The sequence below is a fragment of the Solanum lycopersicum genome, chromosome 9 (genome assembly GCF_036512215.1).
Source record: "Solanum lycopersicum chromosome 9, SLM_r2.1".
In the NCBI taxonomy this organism is placed as follows: domain Eukaryota; kingdom Viridiplantae; phylum Streptophyta; class Magnoliopsida; order Solanales; family Solanaceae; genus Solanum; species Solanum lycopersicum.
The window spans coordinates 66,608,427-66,630,217 of record NC_090808.1 but is presented as its reverse complement, the minus strand read 5'-3'; the positions used below and the strand labels follow the sequence as shown (position 1 = coordinate 66,630,217).

At 26.4% G+C, this 21,791-nt stretch overlaps 5 protein-coding genes across 5 annotated transcripts; all 5 read right to left on the bottom strand.

The window, feature by feature from the left end:
• Window positions 1-194: 194 nt before the first annotated feature.
• On the bottom strand, window positions 195-1,953 carry LOC101248423 (wound-induced proteinase inhibitor 1-like). The gene is made up of 3 exons (XM_004247611.5): window positions 1,758-1,953; window positions 1,046-1,132; window positions 195-521 (listed from the first exon to the last, which is right to left on the bottom strand). The coding sequence occupies exons 1-3, from the start codon at window positions 1,804-1,806 to the stop codon at window positions 325-327; spliced, it is 333 nt and encodes a 110-aa protein (XP_004247659.1). The 5' UTR covers window positions 1,807-1,953; the 3' UTR covers window positions 195-324.
• Window positions 1,954-3,634: 1,681 nt separating this feature from the next.
• On the bottom strand, window positions 3,635-5,308 carry LOC101247857 (wound-induced proteinase inhibitor 1-like). The gene is made up of 3 exons (XM_004247609.5): window positions 5,152-5,308; window positions 4,467-4,556; window positions 3,635-3,954 (listed from the first exon to the last, which is right to left on the bottom strand). Exons 1-3 carry the CDS (start codon window positions 5,198-5,200, stop codon window positions 3,758-3,760), a joined length of 336 nt encoding a protein of 111 aa, XP_004247657.1. The 5' UTR covers window positions 5,201-5,308; the 3' UTR covers window positions 3,635-3,757.
• Window positions 5,309-8,310: 3,002 nt separating this feature from the next.
• On the bottom strand, window positions 8,311-9,700 carry LOC543954 (wound-induced proteinase inhibitor 1). The gene is made up of 3 exons (NM_001308941.1): window positions 9,623-9,700; window positions 9,088-9,177; window positions 8,311-8,683 (listed from the first exon to the last, which is right to left on the bottom strand). Exons 1-3 carry the CDS (start codon window positions 9,669-9,671, stop codon window positions 8,487-8,489), a joined length of 336 nt encoding a protein of 111 aa, NP_001295870.1. The 5' UTR covers window positions 9,672-9,700; the 3' UTR covers window positions 8,311-8,486.
• A 3,216-nt stretch (window positions 9,701-12,916) lies between these two features.
• Window positions 12,917-14,615, bottom strand: LOC101247257 (wound-induced proteinase inhibitor 1-like). The gene is made up of 3 exons (XM_004247607.4): window positions 14,459-14,615; window positions 13,769-13,858; window positions 12,917-13,245 (listed from the first exon to the last, which is right to left on the bottom strand). Exons 1-3 carry the CDS (start codon window positions 14,505-14,507, stop codon window positions 13,049-13,051), a joined length of 336 nt encoding a protein of 111 aa, XP_004247655.1. The 5' UTR covers window positions 14,508-14,615; the 3' UTR covers window positions 12,917-13,048.
• A 2,780-nt stretch (window positions 14,616-17,395) lies between these two features.
• LOC101247557 (proteinase inhibitor I) lies at window positions 17,396-19,005 on the bottom strand. Its single transcript, NM_001328505.1, has 3 exons — window positions 18,924-19,005; window positions 18,231-18,320; window positions 17,396-17,720 (listed from the first exon to the last, which is right to left on the bottom strand). The coding sequence occupies exons 1-3, from the start codon at window positions 18,970-18,972 to the stop codon at window positions 17,524-17,526; spliced, it is 336 nt and encodes a 111-aa protein (NP_001315434.1). The 5' UTR covers window positions 18,973-19,005; the 3' UTR covers window positions 17,396-17,523.
• Window positions 19,006-21,791: the final 2,786 nt, after the last annotated feature.

The following is a 21,791-nucleotide window of genomic DNA, read 5'->3' as shown; positions in this document are numbered from 1 at the left end:
TAGAAATACTATAGATACATGAGATCAACATATCTTGGTGTCGAAGATGAATGATAAGAGAGGATTTGGGAGAAAAATAGCCCTAGGTCATCTCGAATCGTTGCTTACATGCAGAGCATAACAAAATCAGATAAACAAATTAAAACAAAAGAAGTAATACACAATATATTAAAATGAATTAATAAGGAGAGCACTTAATTAAGCCACACTTATTTATTTCATTATATATAGTAAGAGTACATGGAGGCATTATAATGAACATACATGAACCCTAATTATTTTTTCACGTATTGTGGCTGCTTAATTACTTCAATGATCCATTAATTAACTAACCACAGGAATTACTACAACATCACCCAAAATGTTATCAAAAAGACGAACTCTATTACAACGATAATCTAATGGGACTGGAGTTCCACTCAATACTATTGGAACATCATTAATGAATGGATTTTCCTTCTCAATTATTTTCTTAGCAAGCTTTGTTGGTACACCAATAAGTTCTGGCCAGATTAGTTTTCCTACATATAGAAAGAATTGATTATAATTTGAGAAGGCTAGCCATTAGAGAAAGGAAAAACAAGAATAATACACTCTATATGTAATATAATAATATCTAACATGGAGTTAATATTAAAGTGCGTAACCAGCAAGTCTGCTCGCTCTGATACCATATTATAGTGTATAATTTTTTTTTATCTAAAATCTTAAGTTGTTAAAGAGAACACGCTTTTTATTACTTAATTATATTTACTTTTAGAAAAAGTTGGGAGTTGGGGAAGGAAAAAAAATTAGGGAAAGAGATTTCAAGGTGACAATCAAAAACTTATGACCAATAATGTAAAAGTTTTAGTAATCGCAACTGAATTATTGAAATTTCTCAAGAATTAAATGATTTACATCTTGTCTAGCCAAGTTTCAATGACTTTTTTTTTAAAGCATTGAAGTATTTGGCCAAGCTTTAAGAAAAAACAATCATTTTTAGCAGTAGCAAAAATTGTTTTTTGAGAAATTAAAAAAAAGTAATTCTTTAAAAAAAATTTACCTTTGCAGAAAGATTCAGATTCCAATTTCTTAAGATTTATGACTTCTGATCCATCACTTTCTTTTCGTGCCATGAAAGTATCAAAAGCTGTAAAAAATAATATTTAAATAGCAATCAATAAGAATAATATCGTTATACATTTAACTAAATATTATCCTTTATATTTTAACATGTTATAAATATAATGAATCCTTAATAATATTTTAGCTTATTAATCTATCTTCATGAATGATTGTTTATACTTGTGTTTAATTAGTATCATGCTAGTAGTGTAACAATTCTTCCACTTTGTTATTTATAGTGTATTTATATGCTTAAAAATCTACGACACAAGCAATGGTAGAATTAAGGAGATTCATCTAAACTAAGACGGATCTAACATTTTTTCTAAGTCAGTATATTAAAATAATGTAATTTATCTAGCAAAGGAATATCGATAGACAAGCCATTGAACAAGTTGCTCATTCAAACCTCCTTTGCCGGTTAGTCACATTAAATTTACAAGATCATAACTCTTCTTTAATGTACATATAATATATGGTGAACTCTCTATAAAAATTCTTCTCCCTCACCCACCCATACGACACACGTAATATAAATCATTTACAACTCTAACAATATTCTTGCAAATGTGTATATGATATATATATATATATATATATATATATATATAGAGAGAGAGAGAGAGAGAGAGAGAGAGAGAGGTACTAACAAGTTGCAAGAAGAAAGAAAACAATGATGTGAGCAAACTTTGAATCCATTTTCTTTGTGGTTCTAATGAGTAGAAGGAATTGAGTGAATTTGTATAAGTTGTATCACATTAATTTATAGGCAGAGGTTGCCTTCATTGTAGAGAGGTGCTAGTGGTGTATAACAACCACATGTTTAACAATTTGAAGATAAGGAAAAAGTTGTTATGTTTTAATATTTTTTAAAATTATATAGAAGAATTGAGGGGAGATCGAAAGTGAAAATTGAATTCACGTGTAATATGGTTTATAATTATAGTTACTTGATATTGATATAATGTATCTAATTATTATGCATTTTAACGATGCATTTACATACTCTTTATATATGGTTACAATTTTCGCTCAACTATTTTCTTCACTCCATAAAAAAGTATTATTTAAGTTAATATCATGTTTATTCTTCGAATGTAAATTAAAATTCACATAATTTGAATATTGAATAGCTAACTATTACTTGAGACAGAAAGCGTATTTGATATCTTGCGACAATTAGCTCTCATTTTATCTAATAATGATAAATTATCATAAGAAATATTTATTTTGAGCTATTTAATGACAAATTTATAATAATTTGGTAGCTAATTTTTTGTTATTATTGTGATGGAAGGAAGGAAACATAAAGAAAAAACTAAAAAGGAAATGATACCAAAAGTAAAATTGTTATGGTCCCCTAATGACATGTTCTAATTTATGAGTTATTTTGTCGGTATATAAAACACATAAAAAATGTGTTACAATTGTAAATATTTTTATATTGATTTATTGTTCCCAAGTATTCTGCCTTTCAATTTATTTAGCTGCATGTGAATCCAATATACCAATCATGCATTTACTCTTTAGATATCTTTGAAATTTTATTTTGTAACTAAAAAAAATTGTTTCTCCTTTTGTATTTTTATAATAATTAATAAGACGATTTTTTTAAACCAAAAAAAAAGGATTTTGGGTTAAAAAAATATTATATTTTTATATATACAAGGACTAGAATAGAACAACCCTCAAACTTAATGTCACCATTTGAGTTAAAAAAATAATTAGACTTTATAAATTATATTCGAGATTTTTTTGGTACAGACCAAAACTGGGCATGTTTTGTAAAATTTGTAAGGAAATGGAAGAAGCAACAAATATATCTTTTTTATATAGAAAAGTTTTCGACTCTATTATTGGCTAAGGACGCCAACTCCTATTTGGAGATTTTATCCACCTTTTTTTAAAAAACACAACCAAATTAAATAGTATTATTTAATTTCTTTATTTATTTTTATTTGTCCACCTATATTCGTCTTTATTTATTTTTATTTGTTCACCCATATTCATTGATACATTAAAATTATTTTTGAATGATATGTACATCGATCAAATCGATTTTCTCAATATTGTATTCATTGATATATGTTTGACAATACGCAGATAAGGGGCAAAAGTGGGTTTTTCCCTTAAATCCACTAAGTAGGAAAAAACTTTTTTTTTAGTTTATTATTTGATATTTAATATATGTTTTGAATTCAATTAATAAAAAAGTCTTTTTATATTTATGTTCAAATCTTAAACCTCTAATTAAAGATGAATACTTACTTATCTTTCCTCACCTATAATGATTTTTTTGTTTACAAAGAGATTATAACACATTGTCACGTTTCATTTTTATTTTTGGGGTATAGTGGGGGTGGGGATTAGTTTAACAATTGCAATTCAAGAACCCTATATTTTAAGGATGTTTTATGAGAATCCGATAATTTTATTTTATGATATAAAGTTAAAATCAATCAAACAAATCGAAACAGATATAGTAATAAACAATATGTAAAAAGGAATTAATTAATGAGAGAACATATAACTAAGCCACACTTATTTATTCCATTATATATAGTAAGAGTACATGGAGACATTATAATCAACATGAACCCTAATTATTTTTTAATATGTGGCTGCTTAATTACTTCAATAATCCATTATATTAAGCCACCCTAGGAATTTGTACAACAACACCCAAAATGTTGTCAATAAGACGAACACGAGTACATCTAAAATCAGCTGGGACTGGAGAGCCATTCAATACTATTGGAAATTCATTTATGGATGGATTTTCCTTCCCAATTATTTCTTTAGCAAGCTTTGTTGGTACACCAATAAGTTCTGGCCAGAATTGTTTTCCTACACATACACAAAATAATTGATTATAATGAGAAAAAAAATATACTCTATATGTGTTATAATAATAGCAAATATGGAGTTGATAATAAAGTTCGTAACCAAGAGGTTTGTCGGCTCTGATACCATATTGAAGTGTATAAACGTTTCATCTAAAAATTTAAATTGTTAGAGAGAGCACACTTTTTATTAATTAATTATATTTACTTCTTATAAAAGTTGGCAGTAGGGGAAGGAAAAAATTTGGGGAAAAGAGATATCAAGGTGGAGAATCGCATCCTTGTTACCAATAACCTAAAGTTTAGCTAATCAACCAACTGAACTACTAAAATTTCTGAAGAATTTAATGATCTACATCTTGTTTTGCCAAGTTTCTAAAAAGTCAAGAATGACTTCTTATTTTATTTTATTTTTTAAAAATTATTTTAAAGCATTGAATCATTTGATCAAGTAGCAGTAAAAATTGATTTTTGAGAAGCTAAAAAAAAAGAAGTAATCCTTTAAAGGAATTTTACCTTTGCACCAAGATTCGGATTCAAATTCCTTTAGAAGTTTTATGACTTCTGGCCCATCACTTTCTTTTCGTGCCATGAGAGTTTCAAAAGCTGTAAAAAAAATAATAACATTTCAATAGCAATTCGTCATATTTTAACATGTTATAATATAGTGTACTCCTGAATAATTTTAGCTTATTGATCTATTTTTTAACGAATGATTGTTTTTAGTTGCTCTTTTCATTATCATGCTAATAGTGCAACAATTTTTTAGTGTTATTATTTATAGTGCATTTCTCATTTCAAGGTAGATTGTCAAAAAATTATGATACGGTTAAAAATATCTGGCACAAGCAAAGATAAAAGGAGATTCATTTGAACTGAGAAGGATCTAACATTTTTTCTAAGAGAACCAATATATATATATATATATATATATATATATATATATATAATGAATTTTTTCAGCAAAGAAGTGTCAATAGACAAGTCGCTCATTTTGAACCTCCTTTTTCACTCGATTACATTACATTTACAAGATCATAACTTTTTTTTTATAATATAATATAGTATATAGTGAACCCTTTCTAAAAGTTTTTTCTCCCTCACCGGCCCACCCACTCATACCGCAAAAGAAATATAAATCAATTACAACTCTTGAATGTGTGTATATAATATGTGGAGAGAGAAAGAGAGAGGTACTAACAAAATGCAAGAAGAAAGAAAAGAATGATATGAGCAAACTTTGCCTCCATTTTCTTTTAGTTGTAAAGAGTAGAAGGAATTGAGTGATCTTTTATGAGTTGTATCACATAAATTTATAGGCAAAGGTTGTCTTCATCAGAGGCAGAGTCGGGATTTTCAATAAAGGATTTAAAATATGTAAAAATAAACACATGAAGTAATTGAAAAAAAATTTGACATTTACTAAATATGCATATAAAATTATTTTAACAATATATAAATAATATAATTTTCTGTCAAAAAAGATTTACACCAGATATCTCTGTCACCGTCCTTCATTGTAGTGAAGTACTGCATACTAGTGGTGTCTAACAACCACATGTTGAACAATTGGATAAGAGTGATGCGACATTTAATTTTATAGTTATTTATAAAAGAGGAACAATTTTATGAGCTTTTGGGTTATCCAACTAAAGTAGCTCGAAATTTTAAAAGAGATACTTTTTTCATTAAAATATCAATAAAATTGTCTCAAAATATATGGGGAAACAAAAGAAAATTCATTAATTTATTTTGTAATTTGGCTTCTTTATTTTATCACAAGGCTAGCTAGACTTTGTAATCTTCTCAATTGTGTACCATTATTTTTATTGATGTATAAGAAAATTTCATATACGTTTTTGGAGTTTAATTTATATAAATATATATATATATATATATATATATATAAATTTTATCTAGCAAAAAATGGGGAAATTTCAGAAAATGACATGACACGTTTTATTTATGTTCTCAAAGTCTTTTTCAATGACAAGGAAATAACAATATAAAATGAAAATTAAAAAGATTTACAAGCAAAAATAGAGATGCTATGGTCCCTAGCTATGAATTCATGAATCATTTTGTAAGTAATAAGGACATGATTTAGGAGTTAAATGTTATAATTCTAAATTTTACGACAACGAATTCAAATAATAATACATAAGTTTCAAATTTTACTTTAAACATATACATTTATTGAATTTCAAGATAAATATAAGATTTATGATAAATCTATTAAATTTGACTTCGATTAAATTTTTTAAATAAAATCAGGTAAAATATTGAGAAGAAGTCATATGTCCATAAGTTAATTTTAACTTTATACAAAACTCGAAAAATTAAAGATAAAAGTGTATACAATCTTTAAAGTATAAAGGAGGGTTTAACATATCATTTGTAATAGTTCGAAAGTATATTTATCATTTCTTCATTAAAAATATAATAAACAAAATCATTCTTATTGTTTTTACAGCACTAATAAGTCTCATTGTTTATCAAGTTTGTGCTTGAAATAAGAAAAACAAAAGGAGAAAAAGAAAGGGATGCTTTTTTTTTATATATAAAAGAAAAAAACTATGGTCCCTATAGAATGGTTTTATTCATTTGTCATTTTGTGAGAATATAAAACATATAAAAATGTGGTTTATAATTATAGTTACTTGATATATTGTTTCTAATTATTATACCTTTCGACCATGCATGCATTTACGTATATTCTTTATGTTCACAATTTTCGCTCATCTAGATTCAATCGTACTATTTTCTTTGCTAAAAAATAAGTATTATTTAAGTAAAAATCATACTTATTAAAAAATTAATAAATATAATATATAGTTTACTACTTCCTCTAGCCTTTTTAAAAAAAAAATTAAAAAGTATTTATAATGCAATTCTTTTCATGTCTATATAATAAATGAATATTCTTGAAAATGTAGTTAAATTCACATAATTTGAATCTCGAACAGCTAAAATCACTTGAGACGGAGAGCGTATTTAATATCTTTATCACAATTATTTTATCTAATTACAAATTATCATAAGAACTATTTAATAACAAATTAATAATAATATCATTGCTAAATTTTTACATTTTTACTGTGATGGAAAGAAGGAAACATAAAGAAAAAAAGATGATACAAAAAGTAAAATTGCTATGGTCCCCCGATTAGAGGCGGGCCCACCTTGGTACAAGGGTTCATTCGAACACTCTTCGATAGAAAATTATACTATTTATATATGGTTAAAATAATATTTTATGTATACATAGTAGATGTTGAATCCTGTCGACTACTCCGTATGCTTATTTTTACGAATTTTGAACCCCTGATTAAAATTTTGACTTCACCACTGCACCGATGACTATGAGTTATTTTGTCGGTATTTAAAACACATAAAAAATGTGTTATAATTGTAAGTATTTATTATATCCATATATTGCTCCAAATTATTGTGCCTTCCAATTTATTAAATTGCATGTGAATCGCATATACCAACCACGCATTTACTCTTTAGATATGTTTGATGTTTTATTAGTTACGTAATTGACGAAATTGTATCTTCTTTAGTATTTTTATAAGAAACTAATATGATGATTTTCTTAAAACCAAAAAAAATGATGATGAATTTGGGTAAAATTTTTTTTATATATGTACAAGGACTAGAATGGAGCAACCCTCAAACATAATGATCAAACATTTGTGTGAAAAAACATATAGTATTTAGATTTTATGAATTATATTTTAGATTTTTTTGAAATCGATCATTGTGAATTTATTTTGAAAACTTTGTAAGGAAATGGAAAAGGTCATATTTATCTCTATTTTATATAGAGTAATTTTATCCTTCGTTTGAAAAAGTTATGACTTATAACTCCATCGTTGGTGTAATGTTTCAAACGTAATATGTGGGATTGTTTACAAATATCTTCTAGAATTATGAATTTTTTTTTAATGGAGACTATTAAAAAATAACATAGAAGATCTTGTTATGCTTTACTTTTTTTTAGTTTTTTATTTGATATTCAATATCCACTTTAGAGTAGATCAATTAATAGATAACCTTTTTTTATATATATTTATGTTCAAATTCAAAACTTCTAATTAAAGATAAATACATATTTATCTTTCCACACATATTTTTTGTTTACTTGATCCCTTAACCTTCTTAATTTATTCCAAAAAATTATAACACATTGTCACGTTTTATTTTTATTTTTGGGGTGTAGTGGGGTTGGGGGACTAATTTGTCAATTACAATTCAAATCTTAGCTATCGCACATTAATTAAATATATGGTCCCAAAGATGTTATAGTCAAAATCAGACAAATAAATTAAAATAATCAAAATAACGTAGTACCACATGTAAAAAGGAATTAATTAAGGAGAGGAGTACATGTAATTAAGCCACACTTATTTTTTCCATTATATATAGTAAGAGTACATGAAGAGATGCATTATAATGAACATACATGAACCCTAATTATTATTTTTTGACATATTGTGGCTGCTTAATTACTTCAATAATAAGGTCCATTAATTAAGTCACCACAGGCATTTGTACAACAAAGCCCAAGATGTTATCAAAAAGACGAACTCGATCACATAGATAATCTAATGTAATTGGAGAACCACTCAATAATATTGGAATATTAGTTATGGATGGATTTTCCTTCTCAATTATTTCCTTAGCAAGCTTTGTTGGTACACCAATAAGTTCTGGCCACATTTGTTTTCCTACATATACACATAATTAATTAATTATAATTAGAGAGAATAACATACTCTATATATGATATAATAATAGCAAATATCGAGTTGAATTGTGATATTTATTTTTTTTTAAAAATGGGAGTTGCAGAAGAGATTTTAAGGAAAAGAATCGAATGGTTATCAATAATGTAATATTTTGAATAATTAACTAAGTGAATTAATAAAAATTTCCAGAATTGAATAATTTACATCTTGTTTGGTCAAATCTTTAAAAAGTCAATAATGAGTTCTTATTTTAAAAAAAGAATATTCCAGAGAATTGAAGTGTTTAATCAAGCAATCAAAGAAAAAACAACAACTGTTTTAAATAGTAGAAAAACTGTTTTTTTGAGAAGCTAAAAAAACAAATTCCTTTAAAAGAACTTTACCTTCGCACATCAAGTTAGAGTCAAATTCCTTTAGAAGTTCTATGACTTCTGGCCCATCAATTTCTTTTCGTGCCATGAGAGTTTCAAAGGCTGTCAAAAAAAAATTCAATAGCAATTAGTGTATTTATCATTTCAAGCTAGATTATTAGAAAATTATAGTGCCTAAAAATCTCTGGCTCTAAGTAAGGGTAATCTAAACTGCGGCAGAGTCAATATTTTCACTAAGAGAGTCAATGTATACATTTTCACTAAGATAGTCAATATTTTCACTAAATAATGTAATTTTCTAGTAAAGGGATGTCAATCTACAACTCATTGAACAAGTCGCTCTTCTGAACTTGCTTTGAGTTAGTCGCACTATATTTACAAGATCAAACAATTTTTTTTTATGTATATATAATATAAGGTAAATTCTTTGTGGAAGTCCCCCACCCCCACCCCCACCCCATATCACAAAATAAATATAAATCATTTACAATTCTAATAATATTCTTACAATGTTTTTATATATAGAGAGAGAAAGAGAGGTACTAACAAGTTGCAAGAAGAAAGAAAACAATGATGTGAGCAAACTTTGACTCCATTTTGTTTTAGTTGTAAAGAGTAGAAGGAATTGAGTGAATTTGTAAGAGTGCACCACACAAATTTATAGGCAAAGGTTGCCTTCATTGTAGTGAGATACTACGTACTAGTGGTGTCTAACAACCACACGTTGAACAATTTGAAGATAAAGGAAAAAAAATATCATGTTTTGATATACGAGAAGTGAGAGGGACAATGAAAATTGAATGGACGTGTAATGTGTGTGGAGGACACATATTACTACCATTAATCTCTATATTATGAATTGGATAAGGGCGAAGCGGGAGATTTGATTTTATAGTCGTTTATAAATATTTTTTTTTAGTTTTATAGGTTTTTTATAATTTTATTTTGTGTGATATTGTTAGAAAATAACATAGAAGATTTATAAATATATAAAATACTTGTAGGATTTGTAAGCTCATTTTTTTAAGAAAATTGAAGATATAAGTGGATTTAGATAGGGGTATGTATCAGTCGATTCAGTTTGATTTTATGTATTATCAATTTGAATTATTAATTTTTTATTTTTAAATATGTTAAATCAACAAGACATTTTTTATCGATTTTTGATCTATTGATCGGTTTTGGTCTTAAACTATTCAGTTTTTTGTCCTTCATTGTAGTGAGGTACTACATATTAATTGTGTCTAACAACCAGATGTTGAACAATTTGAAGATAAGGAAAAAAAATATGTTTATGTTTTGAAGTGAATTCACGTGCAGTTTCAAAGAAAGTACAGAAATTGTTCATGTTTTATGGTCTCGAAGATGTTAAAGTCTCAAAGAGGAAGATATCGAGTGGTTGATTTCCAAATTCATATGAACTCAGTACTTTAAGGATAGCTCTCATCCGAACATATATACATTTTACCAGTAAGAAAGAACAAATACAGATTGGTAAAATAACAAGAAGAAGAAAAAAGATATAGAGAAGTAGTAATTATACAAACTAGTTTTCAAATCGTATAGATTCTTGATATTTTTGTGCAAAAGGAACATATATATATATATATATATATATATATAGAGATAGATATAGATATAGATATATATGTATGTATTTATATATATATGTATATATGTATGTGTGTATATATATATATATATATAAATTTTGTTTTTTACTTGATTTTCATGCTCTATGATTTTTGTATGCTAATTTAAAGGTAAATAGTATTTCATTTATCTCAATGTGTTTATGTGGCAACATTAGATATAAATATTTAATTTTTTAAAATGATATTTATATATTTTGAAAACTACAACAACGAAAAAGTAGTATGATTCATCAGAAATTCATTTCCTCATAAGACAATACGAATCTAATGCCGCAAAATTTAAGCTAATACAACCTCCACAAATTTGTTTCCTTTGCCAAATGCCAACCAAAGATTATTTTACTCTCTCATCTCATTTTCTAAATTGAGATTTAAATAAAATTTTAATTTAATTGTAATTCTTTTATATACTTTTTGAAATATTTAGAATTATTAATTATAGGGTATTATATTTATTCCGATAATTTTGAATTATTAAAAAATTCATGGGCTTTTTAAATTAAGAAACTTATAGAAATTTCACTAGTTAGGAGCTCATTACTTAGATACACGTTAGTTTGTAATATTAAGAATTTTATCGAGTTTCGGTGCTTCTAATTCTGTATCTCGAATACATGAGTTGGAATATTATCTTTATACATTCAACTAAATATTATCCTTTATATTTTAACATGTTATAATTATACTAAAGCCCTTAATAGTATTTTAGCTTACTAATCTAGCTATCTTTATGAATGATTGTTAGTTGTCTTTTAAATATCATGCTTATAGTGTAACAATTCTTCTGTGTTGTTATTTATAGTTTATTTCTCATTTCAAGTTAGATCGTCATATACGATATGCTTAAAAATCTCTAATACAAGCAATAGTAGAATTAAGGAGATTCGTCTCAACTGAGGCGTAGCTAATTACATGTTGCAAGAGAGAAAGAAAAGAATGATGTGAGCAAGCTTTGAATCCATTTTCTTTTTGGTTCTAATGAGTAGAAGGAATTCACAAACACATGTTATGTTTTGATATATATTTTTTAATCGTATACGAGAAGTGAGGGGAGACAGTAAAAATTGAATTCCCGTATAATGTAGTTTATATTAATAGGTGCTTGATATGGATATATTGTGTACCTTATTATTATGCCTTTCAACTATGCATGCATTTACATACTCTATATATATGTTTACAATTTTCGCTCAATTATTTTCTTCTCTCCAAAATAAGTATTATTTAAGTAAAATTCATGTTTATTCTTCAAAATGCAAGTTAAAGTTTGTATAATTTGAATTTCGAAATATAACTTGATACGGAAAACATATTTGGTAACTTACGACAATTAATGATCACCATTTGAGTTAAAACATATTTAGAATTTATAAATTATATTTGCGATTTTTTGATCAATTAAAAGTGGGCCTATTTTGTAAAATTTATAAGGAAATAAAAAAGGATCAAATATATCTCTATTTTATTTAAAAAGTTTTGGACTCATAACTCTATCGTACTCAAATAATTCAAATATGAAATTATTGGCTAACGACCCCAATTCCCTTTTGGAGATTTTATTCTCCTTTTCGAAAAAAACACAACTAAATTAAATAGTACTATTTAATTTTACGTATTTATTTTTATTCGCTCTTCCATATTCGTTGATACATTGAAATAATTTTTAAATAATATATACATCGATGATATTGATTTTCTCAAAATTATATTCATTGATACATGTTTGACAATTTACAGATAAGGGACAAAATGTTTTTGTTCCTTTAAAGCCACAAATTAGGAAAATACTTTTTTTTAGTTTATTATTCGATATTTAATATATGTTTTGAAGTTTAATTAATAAAGAATTTTTTTTATATTTATTTCAAATCTTAAAGCTTTAATTAAAAATGGATACCTACTTTATCTTTCCTCACCAATAATGATATTTTTGTTTACTATTAATCCCCCAACCTTCTTAATTTGTTCCAAAGAGATTATAATTGTCACGTTTCATTTTTATTTTTGGGGTATAATGGGGGTGGGCATTAGTTTAACAATTGCAAAAACCCTATATTTTAAGGATGTTTTATGAGAATCCGATAATTTGATTTAATAATATCAAGTTAAAACCAATCAAACAAACTAAAACAGAAAAAGTAATAAACAATATGTAAAAAGGAATTAATTAAGGAGAGGAGTACATATAATTAAGCAACACTTATTTATTCCATTATATATATAGTAAGAGTACATGGAGATATTATAATCAACATGGACCCTAATTATTATTTTTTAACATGTGGCTGCTTAATTACTTCAATAATAAGGTCCATTAATTAAGTCACTGTAGGAATTTGTACAACATAACCCAAAATGTTATCAAAAAGACGAACTCGATCACATCGAAAATCCATTGTGACTGGAGAACCATTCAATAATATTGGAATATCAGATATGGATGGATTTTCCTTCTCAATTATTTCCTTAGCAAGCTTTGCTGGAACACCAATAAGTTCTGGCCAGAATTGTTTTCCTATACATACACAAAATAATTGATTATAATGAGAAAAAGAATAATATACTCTATATGTGTTATAACAATAACAAATATGGAGTTGATATTAAAGTTCGTAACCAAGAGGTCTGTCTGCTCTGATACCATATTAAAGTGTATAAACATTTCATTTAAAAGTTTAAGTTATTAGAGAGAGAGAGCACACCTTTTGTTAATTAGATCATATTTACTTTTAATAAAAGTTGGGAGTAGGGGAAGGAAAAAATTTCGGGAAGAGATTTCAAGATAGAGAATCGAATCTTTATTACAAATAACATAAAATTTAGGTAATCAACCAACTAAACTATTAAAATTTCTCGAGAATTGAATTATCTACATCTTGTTTTGCCATTCTTATTTCTTTTTTTTAAAAAAAAAATATTTTGAAGCATTGAATCATTTGATCAAGCATATAAGCAAAAAAACAAGCATTTTTAATAGTAGCAAAAGTTGATTATTTTTTAGAAGCTAAAAAAAAAGTAATCCTTTAAAGGAATTTTACCTTTGCACCAAAATTCGGATTCAAATTCTTTTAGAAGTTTTATGACTTCTGGTCCATCACTTTCTTTTCGTGCCATGAGAGTTTTAAAAGCTGTCAGAAAAAAACATTTCAATAGCAATTAGTGAGAATATTATCTTTATAAATTCAACTAAATATTATTCGTTATATTTTAACAAGTTATAATTATAGTGAACTCTTTAATAATTTTAGCTTATTAATCTATCTTTTACGAATGATTGTTTTTAGTTACTCTTTTAAGTATCATGCTAATAGTGTAACGTTTTTTTACCTTATTAATTATAGTGCATTTTCTCATTTCAAGTTAGATCGTCAAAAATTTACGATACACTTAGAAATATCTGGGCACAAGCAAAGGTAAAAGAAGATTCATCAGAACTGAGGAGGATCTTATATTTTCTCTAAGAGAGTCAATATATGTAATGAATTTTTTCCAGCAAAGGATTCTCAATAGACAAGTCATTGAACAAGTCGCTCATTTGAACCTCCTTTTCCGCTAAATTACATTATATTTACAAGATCATAATTTTTTTATAATGTATATATAGTATACGATCAACCCTTTGTAAAAGTTCTTTCTCCCTCACCGCAAAAGAAATATAAATCATTTACAACTCTTGTATGTGTGTATATGTATATAATATGTAGAGAGAGAAAGAGAGAGGTACTAACAAGTTGCAAGAAGAAAGAAAACAATGATGTGAGCAAGCTTTGAATCCATTTTCTTTTTAGTTCTAATGAGTAGAAGGAATTTAGTGAATTTGTATAAGTTGTATCACATTAATTTATAGGCAGAGGTTGCCTTCATTGTAGTGAGGTGCTAGTGGTGTATAACAACCACATGTTATGTTTTGATATATATTTTTTAATCATATACAAGAAGTGAGGGGAGACTGTGAAAATTGAATTTTCGTATAATGTAGTTTATAATAATAGGTACTTGATATTGATAGATTGTGTACCTAATTATTATGTCTTTCAATAATGCATGTATTTACATACTCTTTATATATGTTTACAATTTTCGCTCAATTATTTTCTTCTCTCCAAAATAAGTATTATTTAAGTAAAAATCATGTTTATTCTTCAAAATGCAAGTTAAAGTTTGTATAATTTGAATTTCGAATAGCTAAATATCACTTGAGACGGAAAGCACAATTAGCTCTTATTTCATCTAATGATGAATTATAATAAGAAATATTTATTATGAGCTATTTATTAAAAAATTTATAATAATTTCACAGCTAATTTTTATTATCATTGTGATGGAAGGAAGGAAACATAAAGAAAAAACTAAAATAGAAATGATACCAAAAGTAAAATTGTTATGGTCCCTTAATGACATGTTTTAATTTATGAGTTAATTTGTCAGTATATAAAACACTTAAAAAATGTGTTACAATTGTAAGTATTTTTTATATTGATTTATTGCTCCCAAGTATTCTGCCTTTCAATTTATTTAGCTGCATGTGAATCCAATATACCAACCATGCATTTATTCTGCAGATATCTATGAAATTTTATCACGGAAAAAGGCCTAAAATATCCTTACAGTGTTAGAAATGGTATAAAATTATCTTTCATTCACTTATTGGCTCTAATATACTCTTTTCACCCACCTATTGACTCCAAATTACCATTGTCATCCACCTTTAGGTTCAAAATTGACCAATTGTTTAACGATTTTAAATTTAAAATATTTAAATATTTTTAAAAATACTTAACGCTCAACTACATGATATAATTTAATTTATTAATATCATTTATAAACCAACCCACTACCCATTACAAATTAAGCCCCACCCAATTAATAAACCATTTTTAATATCTAAATCGGCCTAAACACTACTAAAGCACGACGAAATTACCGATTTCTTAAAATAACATTCAAAATTATTTGAGTACGAATCAAAGCCCCAATTAAATTTAGGTTGAACCGCTTATTTAGGAGGACTCTTGAATTCAAAATTTATGATTAAAGGTAAAAAAGTAGCACCTCTCGAATTAATTCATGGACTTCTTTTAATATAATTTAATAAATATTTATTCTTTATTTTTATATATTAAAACTTCAATATATTCTTTTTTTTTAAAAAGGGTTTCTATTAAGTAACAACATCACATAATTGAGGCGAATAAATAATTAAGATGAACATAATCACACTTTTATGTCTATCGGTAATTTTTATTTAGGCACTTGAATTATAATATGTTTTGATTGAGGACTTGATTGTATGATAATTCATTTCTATAGACATTTTCGACTTAAATTTTTAGAAACACTCATTGGTAGTAGCTTTCCTGTTGTGCATTAGTAATGAGATGAATCTATTAATTGGGTGTTGTTTTGAGTAATGGGTGGGTGGTAGATTAGTTAATAAATTATATTAAAAAGTTAAATTACAACAAATAGTTAAATGCCGTGCATTAAAAAAAATATTTACATAGTTTAAATTTAAAATAGTTAAATAAGTGGTTAATTTTGAAACCAAAGGTGGATGAGAATGGGTATTTTGGAGCCAATAGGTGTATGAGAAGGGTATTTTGGAGCCAATAGGTGAATGAGAAGGGTATTTTGGAGCTAATAGGTGGATGGAGGGTAATTTTATACTATTTCTGATACTTTAGGAGTATTTTAAGCCATTTTCCAATTTTATTATGTAACTGAAAAAATTATTTCTTCTTTTGTATTTTTATAATAAATTAATAAGAGGAATTTTTTTTAAACCAAAAAAATAAAAAGGAATTTGGTAAAAAATATATTTGTATTTTTATATATACAAGGACTAGAATAGAACAATCCTCAAACTTAATGTTACCATTTGAGTTAAAAAATAATTAGAATTTATAAATTATATTCTAGATTTTTTTGGTACCGACCAAAACTAGGCATGTTTTGTAAAATTTTAACGACCCCAATTCCTATTTGGAGGTTTATTCTCCTTTTTTTTAAAAACACAACCAAATTAAATAGTATCATTTAATTTCTCTATTTATTTTTATTTGTTTATCCATATCCGTTGATACATTGAAATAATTTTTGAATGATACATACATCGATGAAATTGATTTTCTCAATATTGTATTAATTGATACATATTTGACAACATGCAGATAAGGGACAAAATGGTTTTTTTCCTTTCAAGCCACTAATTAGGACAAGACTTTTTTTTTAAAGTTTATTATTCGATATTTAATATATGTTTTGAAGTTCAATTAATAATGAAGTTTTTTTTTATATTTAGCTCTAATTAAAGATGGATACATACTTATCTTTTCTCACCTTTAATGATATTTTTGTTTACTATTAATCCACCAACCTTAATTTGTTCCAAAGAGATTATAACACATTGTCACGTTTCATTTTTATTTTTAGGGTATAGTGGGGGTGAGGGACTAGTTTAATAATTGCAATTCAATTCCCAGCTACCACGCATTAATTGAATATATGGTCCCAAAGATGTTAAAAGTCTTAAAGAGAGATGTATAGCGATTGCTTTTTAATTTGAAATGATGAGAACCCTATATTGTAAGGATGTTTATGAGAATCTGATAATTTGATTTTATGATATCAAGTTAAAATCAAATAAATATACGTTAGATCTGCCTGAGTTATTAAGCCACGTTTTATTTATTCCATTATATATATAGTAAGAGTACATGGAGACATTATAATCAACATGAACCCTAATTATTTTTAATATGTGGCTGCTTAATTACTTCAATAATCCAATAATTTAAGTCACTCTGGGAATTTGTACAACATCACCCAAAATGTTAACAAAAAGACGAACTCGATCACATCGAAAATCCTTTGTGACTGGAGAACCATTCAATAATATTGGAATATTAGCTATGGATGGATTTTCCTTCTCAATTATTCCCTTAGCATATTGTGCTGGTACACCAATAAGTTCTGGCCAAAATTGTTTTCCTACACATATACATAATAATTGATTATAATGAGAAAAAGAATAATATATACTCTATATGTGTTATAATAATAGCAAATATGGAGTTGATATTAAGTTCGTAACCAAGAGGTATGCCTGCTCTGATACCATATTCAAGTGTATAAACATTTCATCTAAAAGTTTAAGTTATTAGAGAGAGCACCTTTTATTAATTAATCATATTTACTTTTAATAAAAGTTGGGAGTAGGGGAAGGAAAAATAATTTGGGGGAAGAGATTTCAAGGTGGAGAATCACATCCTTATTATCAATAACGTAAAATTTAGATAATCAACCAACTAGACTATTGAAATTTCTCAAGAATTTAATGATCTACGTCTTGTTTTTCCATTGTTATTTTAAAATTTTTTATTTTAATGCATTGAATCATTTGATCAAGCATTTAAGCAAAAAAAACAAGCATTTTTAAAAGTAGCAAAAATTGATAATTTTTGAGAAGCTAAAAAAAGTAATCCTTTAAAGGAATTTTACCTTTGCACCAAGATGCGGATTCAAATTCTTTTAGAAGTTTTATGACTTCTGGTCCATCACTTTCTTTTCGTGCCATGAGAGTTTCAAAAGCTGTCAGAAAAAAACATTTCAATAGCAGTTAGTAAAATATCATCTTTATAAATTCAACTAAATATTATTCATTATATTTTAACATGTTATAATTATAGTGAACTCCTTAATAATTTTAGCTTATTAATCTATCTTTTACGAATGATTGTTTTTAGTTGCTCTTTTTGAGTATCGTGCTAATAATGTAATATTTTTTTACCTTATTATTTATAGTGCATTTTCTCATTTCAATTTAGATCGTCAAAAAATTACGATACATTTAGAAATATCTGGGCACAAGCAAAGGTAAAGTCAATATATATAATGAATTTTTTCCGGCAAAGGAGTGTCAATAGACAAGTCATTGAACAAGTCGCTCATTTAAACCTCCTTTTCCGCTCAGTTACATTATATTTACAAGATCATAACTTTTTTATAATGTAAAATATAGATCATAACTTTTTTATAATGTAAAATATAGTATACGATCAAACCCTTTGTAAAGTTTTCTCCCTCACCGGCCCACCCACTCATACCGCAAAAGAAATATAAATCATTTACAACTCTAATAATATTCTTGTATGTGTGTGTATAATATGTAGAGAGAGAAAGAGAGGTACTAACAAAATGCAAGAAGAAAGAACAGAATGATGTGAGCAAACTTTGCCTCCATTTTGTTTTAGTTGTAAAGAGTAGAAGGAATTGAGTGAATTTGTATAAGTTGTATCACATTAATTTATAGGCATGTGGTGCCTTCATTGTAGTGAGGTGCTAGTGTATAACAACCACATGTTGAACAATTCGAAGATATGGAAAAAATTGTAATTTATTGTACTTTTTATATAGTTTTAGGATATCTATTTTTTTGTTTAAAATATCGAATTAATGTGATTTAATTTATCTTTAAAAATTAATTAAATTAATTTTCGATAAGCGCAACATAACAAACAATTACGAATGGAGGGAGTATATTTTTTTAAAGTTATATACGAAAAGTGAGGGGAGACCATGAAAATTGAACTTCATGTAATGTCGTTCATAATTATAGGTACTTGATATTGATATATTGTGTACCTAATTATTATGCTTTTCAACCATGCATGCATTTACATACTCTATATATGTTTACAATTTTTCTCAATTATTTTCTTCTCCCCAAAATAAGTATTATTTAAGTAAAATCATGTTTAAACTTCAAAATGCAAGTTAAAGTTTGCATAATTTGATTCTCGAATAGCTAAATATCACTTGAGACGGAAAGCACAACTAGCTCTTATTTCATCTAATGATGAATTATCATAAGAAATATTTATTCTGAGCTATTTAATGACAAATTTATAATAATTTCATAGCTGATTTTTTTATTATTTTTGTGATGGAAGGAAGGAAACATAAAGAAAAAAATAACTATTATACTATGTTCTAATTTATAAGGAAACATAAAGAAAATTGTTATGCTCTCCTAATTACATGTTCTAATTTATAAGTTATATTGCCAGTATATAAAACACATAAAAAAATATGTGTTACAATTGTAAGTGTCTTTTTTTTATTGATTTATTGCTTCCAAGTATTCTGCCTTTCAATTTATTTAGTTGCATGTGAATCCAATATACTAATTATGCATTTATTCTGTAAATATCTATGAAATTTTATTATGTAACTGAAAAAAATATTTCTTTCTTTTTGTATTTTTATAATAAATTTATAAGAGGAATTTTATAATGAGCAATATTTACGTATAGCAAATACAAAATTATATTTGTACACTTTAGTTATAGTTTGCAAAATTGTTCTTCATAGCAAATTTTGCTATGCTATTTTTGTGTAATGACCCGAATTGTAATTTTTGAAAATTTGAATTATTCTATAACTATGGTTATTTAGTTATTGGATATTTATTTATTAAATAATTTTTTTTATTATTTAATGGTTAATGAATCTAAGTCCATATTACATTTAATATCCTTACTACTAAGTCCATGTATTAAAAATAAGTTAGTGGATGGTCAGTTTAAACAAACAATTAAAATTAGAAAAGAATATATTTATATTTGGTAATATATAGAATGATAATTAATGGAAGTCATATTGTATTCACTAATGATAATTATTATTTAATGGATAAAGTGGAAAGAATGGATGTAATATTAGATAAGTTGAGGTTATATATTGTTGATGCTACGTGAATGTGGGGGGAGCAAACCTTGACTTCGATCATTAGTAATAATTACCAAGTGATTGAGGTAATAATTGAGATTATAAAGTGATAGTACAATGACTAAAAGGTAGGATGAATTAAATATTATATGAAAGATATTAAGGTTGTAATCTTAACCTTAGACTTGAGTTAAAGAAATACGAGAGTATGAAATATTAATTGGCGTCAACATTAGGAACGTGATTATAGATTTGAGTGAGTTTTTGGATATAGATTAGACGATTAATAATATGGGTGTTGCAGGTTTTGAAATGTTATTGTGGTCATTTGTTTGAGTAGATTGCTTGAGTTGGAAGTTAAACGAATTGGGGTGGCTCAAGTTCCAGAGTGATCATTCGATTATTTGAGGCAAGTGGATTTCTAAACCCTTGTTAAGTGTATGAAATTCGTGTATTTCTTTGTGATATATGTTTGGGTGTAATGAGACTTAGTGAAGGATTGACTTATCTACCTTGATTAATTCTAATGATGAAAAAGAAGATAATTTTAGTTGTGAATCACAAATATAACTTGATAAGTAATTTAATTTATTTCTAAAAATATTGTTATATTTTAGGTGTTTTGATGATCTTCACTAATGCAGGGACCTGGTCCCTGGCAGAGTTCTCTCATCCAGATATAAATGGGGTGCAGTCGTAAAAGTTGTCATGTCAGGTGGTAGGTGAAAAGTGCAGTGACCTACACCAATAAGAAGAGCGGATGAGATTGTATGTTTCAGTATCTCACAAATGCCGGGACCTGGTCTCAGGCAGAGTTCTCAATGCCTTTGGTAAGTACCGGGTTACTAACACTATGTTTGGATTATTGTTATATATCGTACTATTGTATCGTTACTATATCTACAATGTTTGTTTTGGTTGTTACTTAAAATGTATTGTACTGTATTGTTAAATTTCGTTGTTACGTAACAATGAAAATCTCTATTTTATTAAACTACCATTGGTGTGTTTCTAATGTTACTTAATTTCTTTTTTCAATAATATTTTTACATAATATTTCAAAATACTATTTTACCCTTTACTTTTCTAATCAAATCTCCCACCCTAGAATAATTAAGGATACATAGTAAATTTATAAATTACAATACAATACGATACAATCAAATCAAACAATTAAAATGTTATTAAACAACAACAAGCAACACTATCTATCCAAACATTATATTTATCATACAATACAATATAATACAATACAATACAATATACTATACTATACTATACTATACTATAATATACTATAATATAATATAATATAATATAATACATTAGGAA

Bases quoted from the DNA above. Each gene is read 5' to 3' on its own strand.
- LOC101248423 (XM_004247611.5), bottom strand. From the start codon at position 1,806: ATGGATTCAAAGTTTGCTCACATCATTGTTTTCTTTCTTCTTGCAACT. The intron at 1,133-1,757 runs GTTAGTACCTCT...TATTTTTTACAG, and splicing joins TTTCTTTCTTCTTGCAACTT to CTTTTGATACTTTCATGGCA. The intron at 522-1,045 runs GTAAATTTTTTT...TTCTATATGTAG, and splicing joins ATCTGAATCTTTCTGCAAAG to GAAAACTAATCTGGCCAGAA.
- LOC101247257 (XM_004247607.4), bottom strand. From the start codon at position 14,507: ATGGATTCAAAGCTTGCTCACATCATTGTTTTCTTTCTTCTTGCAACT. The intron at 13,859-14,458 runs GTTAGTACCTCT...TTTTTCTGACAG, and splicing joins TTTCTTTCTTCTTGCAACTT to CTTTTAAAACTCTCATGGCA. The intron at 13,246-13,768 runs GTAAAATTCCTT...GTGTATGTATAG, and splicing joins ATCCGAATTTTGGTGCAAAG to GAAAACAATTCTGGCCAGAA.
- LOC101247857 (XM_004247609.5), bottom strand. From the start codon at position 5,200: ATGGAGGCAAAGTTTGCTCATATCATTCTTTTCTTTCTTCTTGCATTT. The intron at 4,557-5,151 runs GTTAGTACCTCT...TTTTTTTTACAG, and splicing joins TTTCTTTCTTCTTGCATTTT to CTTTTGAAACTCTCATGGCA. The intron at 3,955-4,466 runs GTAAAATTCCTT...GTGTATGTGTAG, and splicing joins ATCCGAATCTTGGTGCAAAG to GAAAACAATTCTGGCCAGAA.
- LOC543954 (NM_001308941.1), bottom strand. From the start codon at position 9,671: ATGGAGTCAAAGTTTGCTCACATCATTGTTTTCTTTCTTCTTGCAACT. The intron at 9,178-9,622 runs GTTAGTACCTCT...TTTTTTTGACAG, and splicing joins TTTCTTTCTTCTTGCAACTT to CCTTTGAAACTCTCATGGCA. The intron at 8,684-9,087 runs GTAAAGTTCTTT...GTGTATATGTAG, and splicing joins CTCTAACTTGATGTGCGAAG to GAAAACAAATGTGGCCAGAA.
- LOC101247557 (NM_001328505.1), bottom strand. From the start codon at position 18,972: ATGGAGGCAAAGTTTGCTCACATCATTCTGTTCTTTCTTCTTGCATTT. The intron at 18,321-18,923 runs GTTAGTACCTCT...TTTTTCTGACAG, and splicing joins GTTCTTTCTTCTTGCATTTT to CTTTTGAAACTCTCATGGCA. The intron at 17,721-18,230 runs GTAAAATTCCTT...GTATATGTGTAG, and splicing joins ATCCGCATCTTGGTGCAAAG to GAAAACAATTTTGGCCAGAA.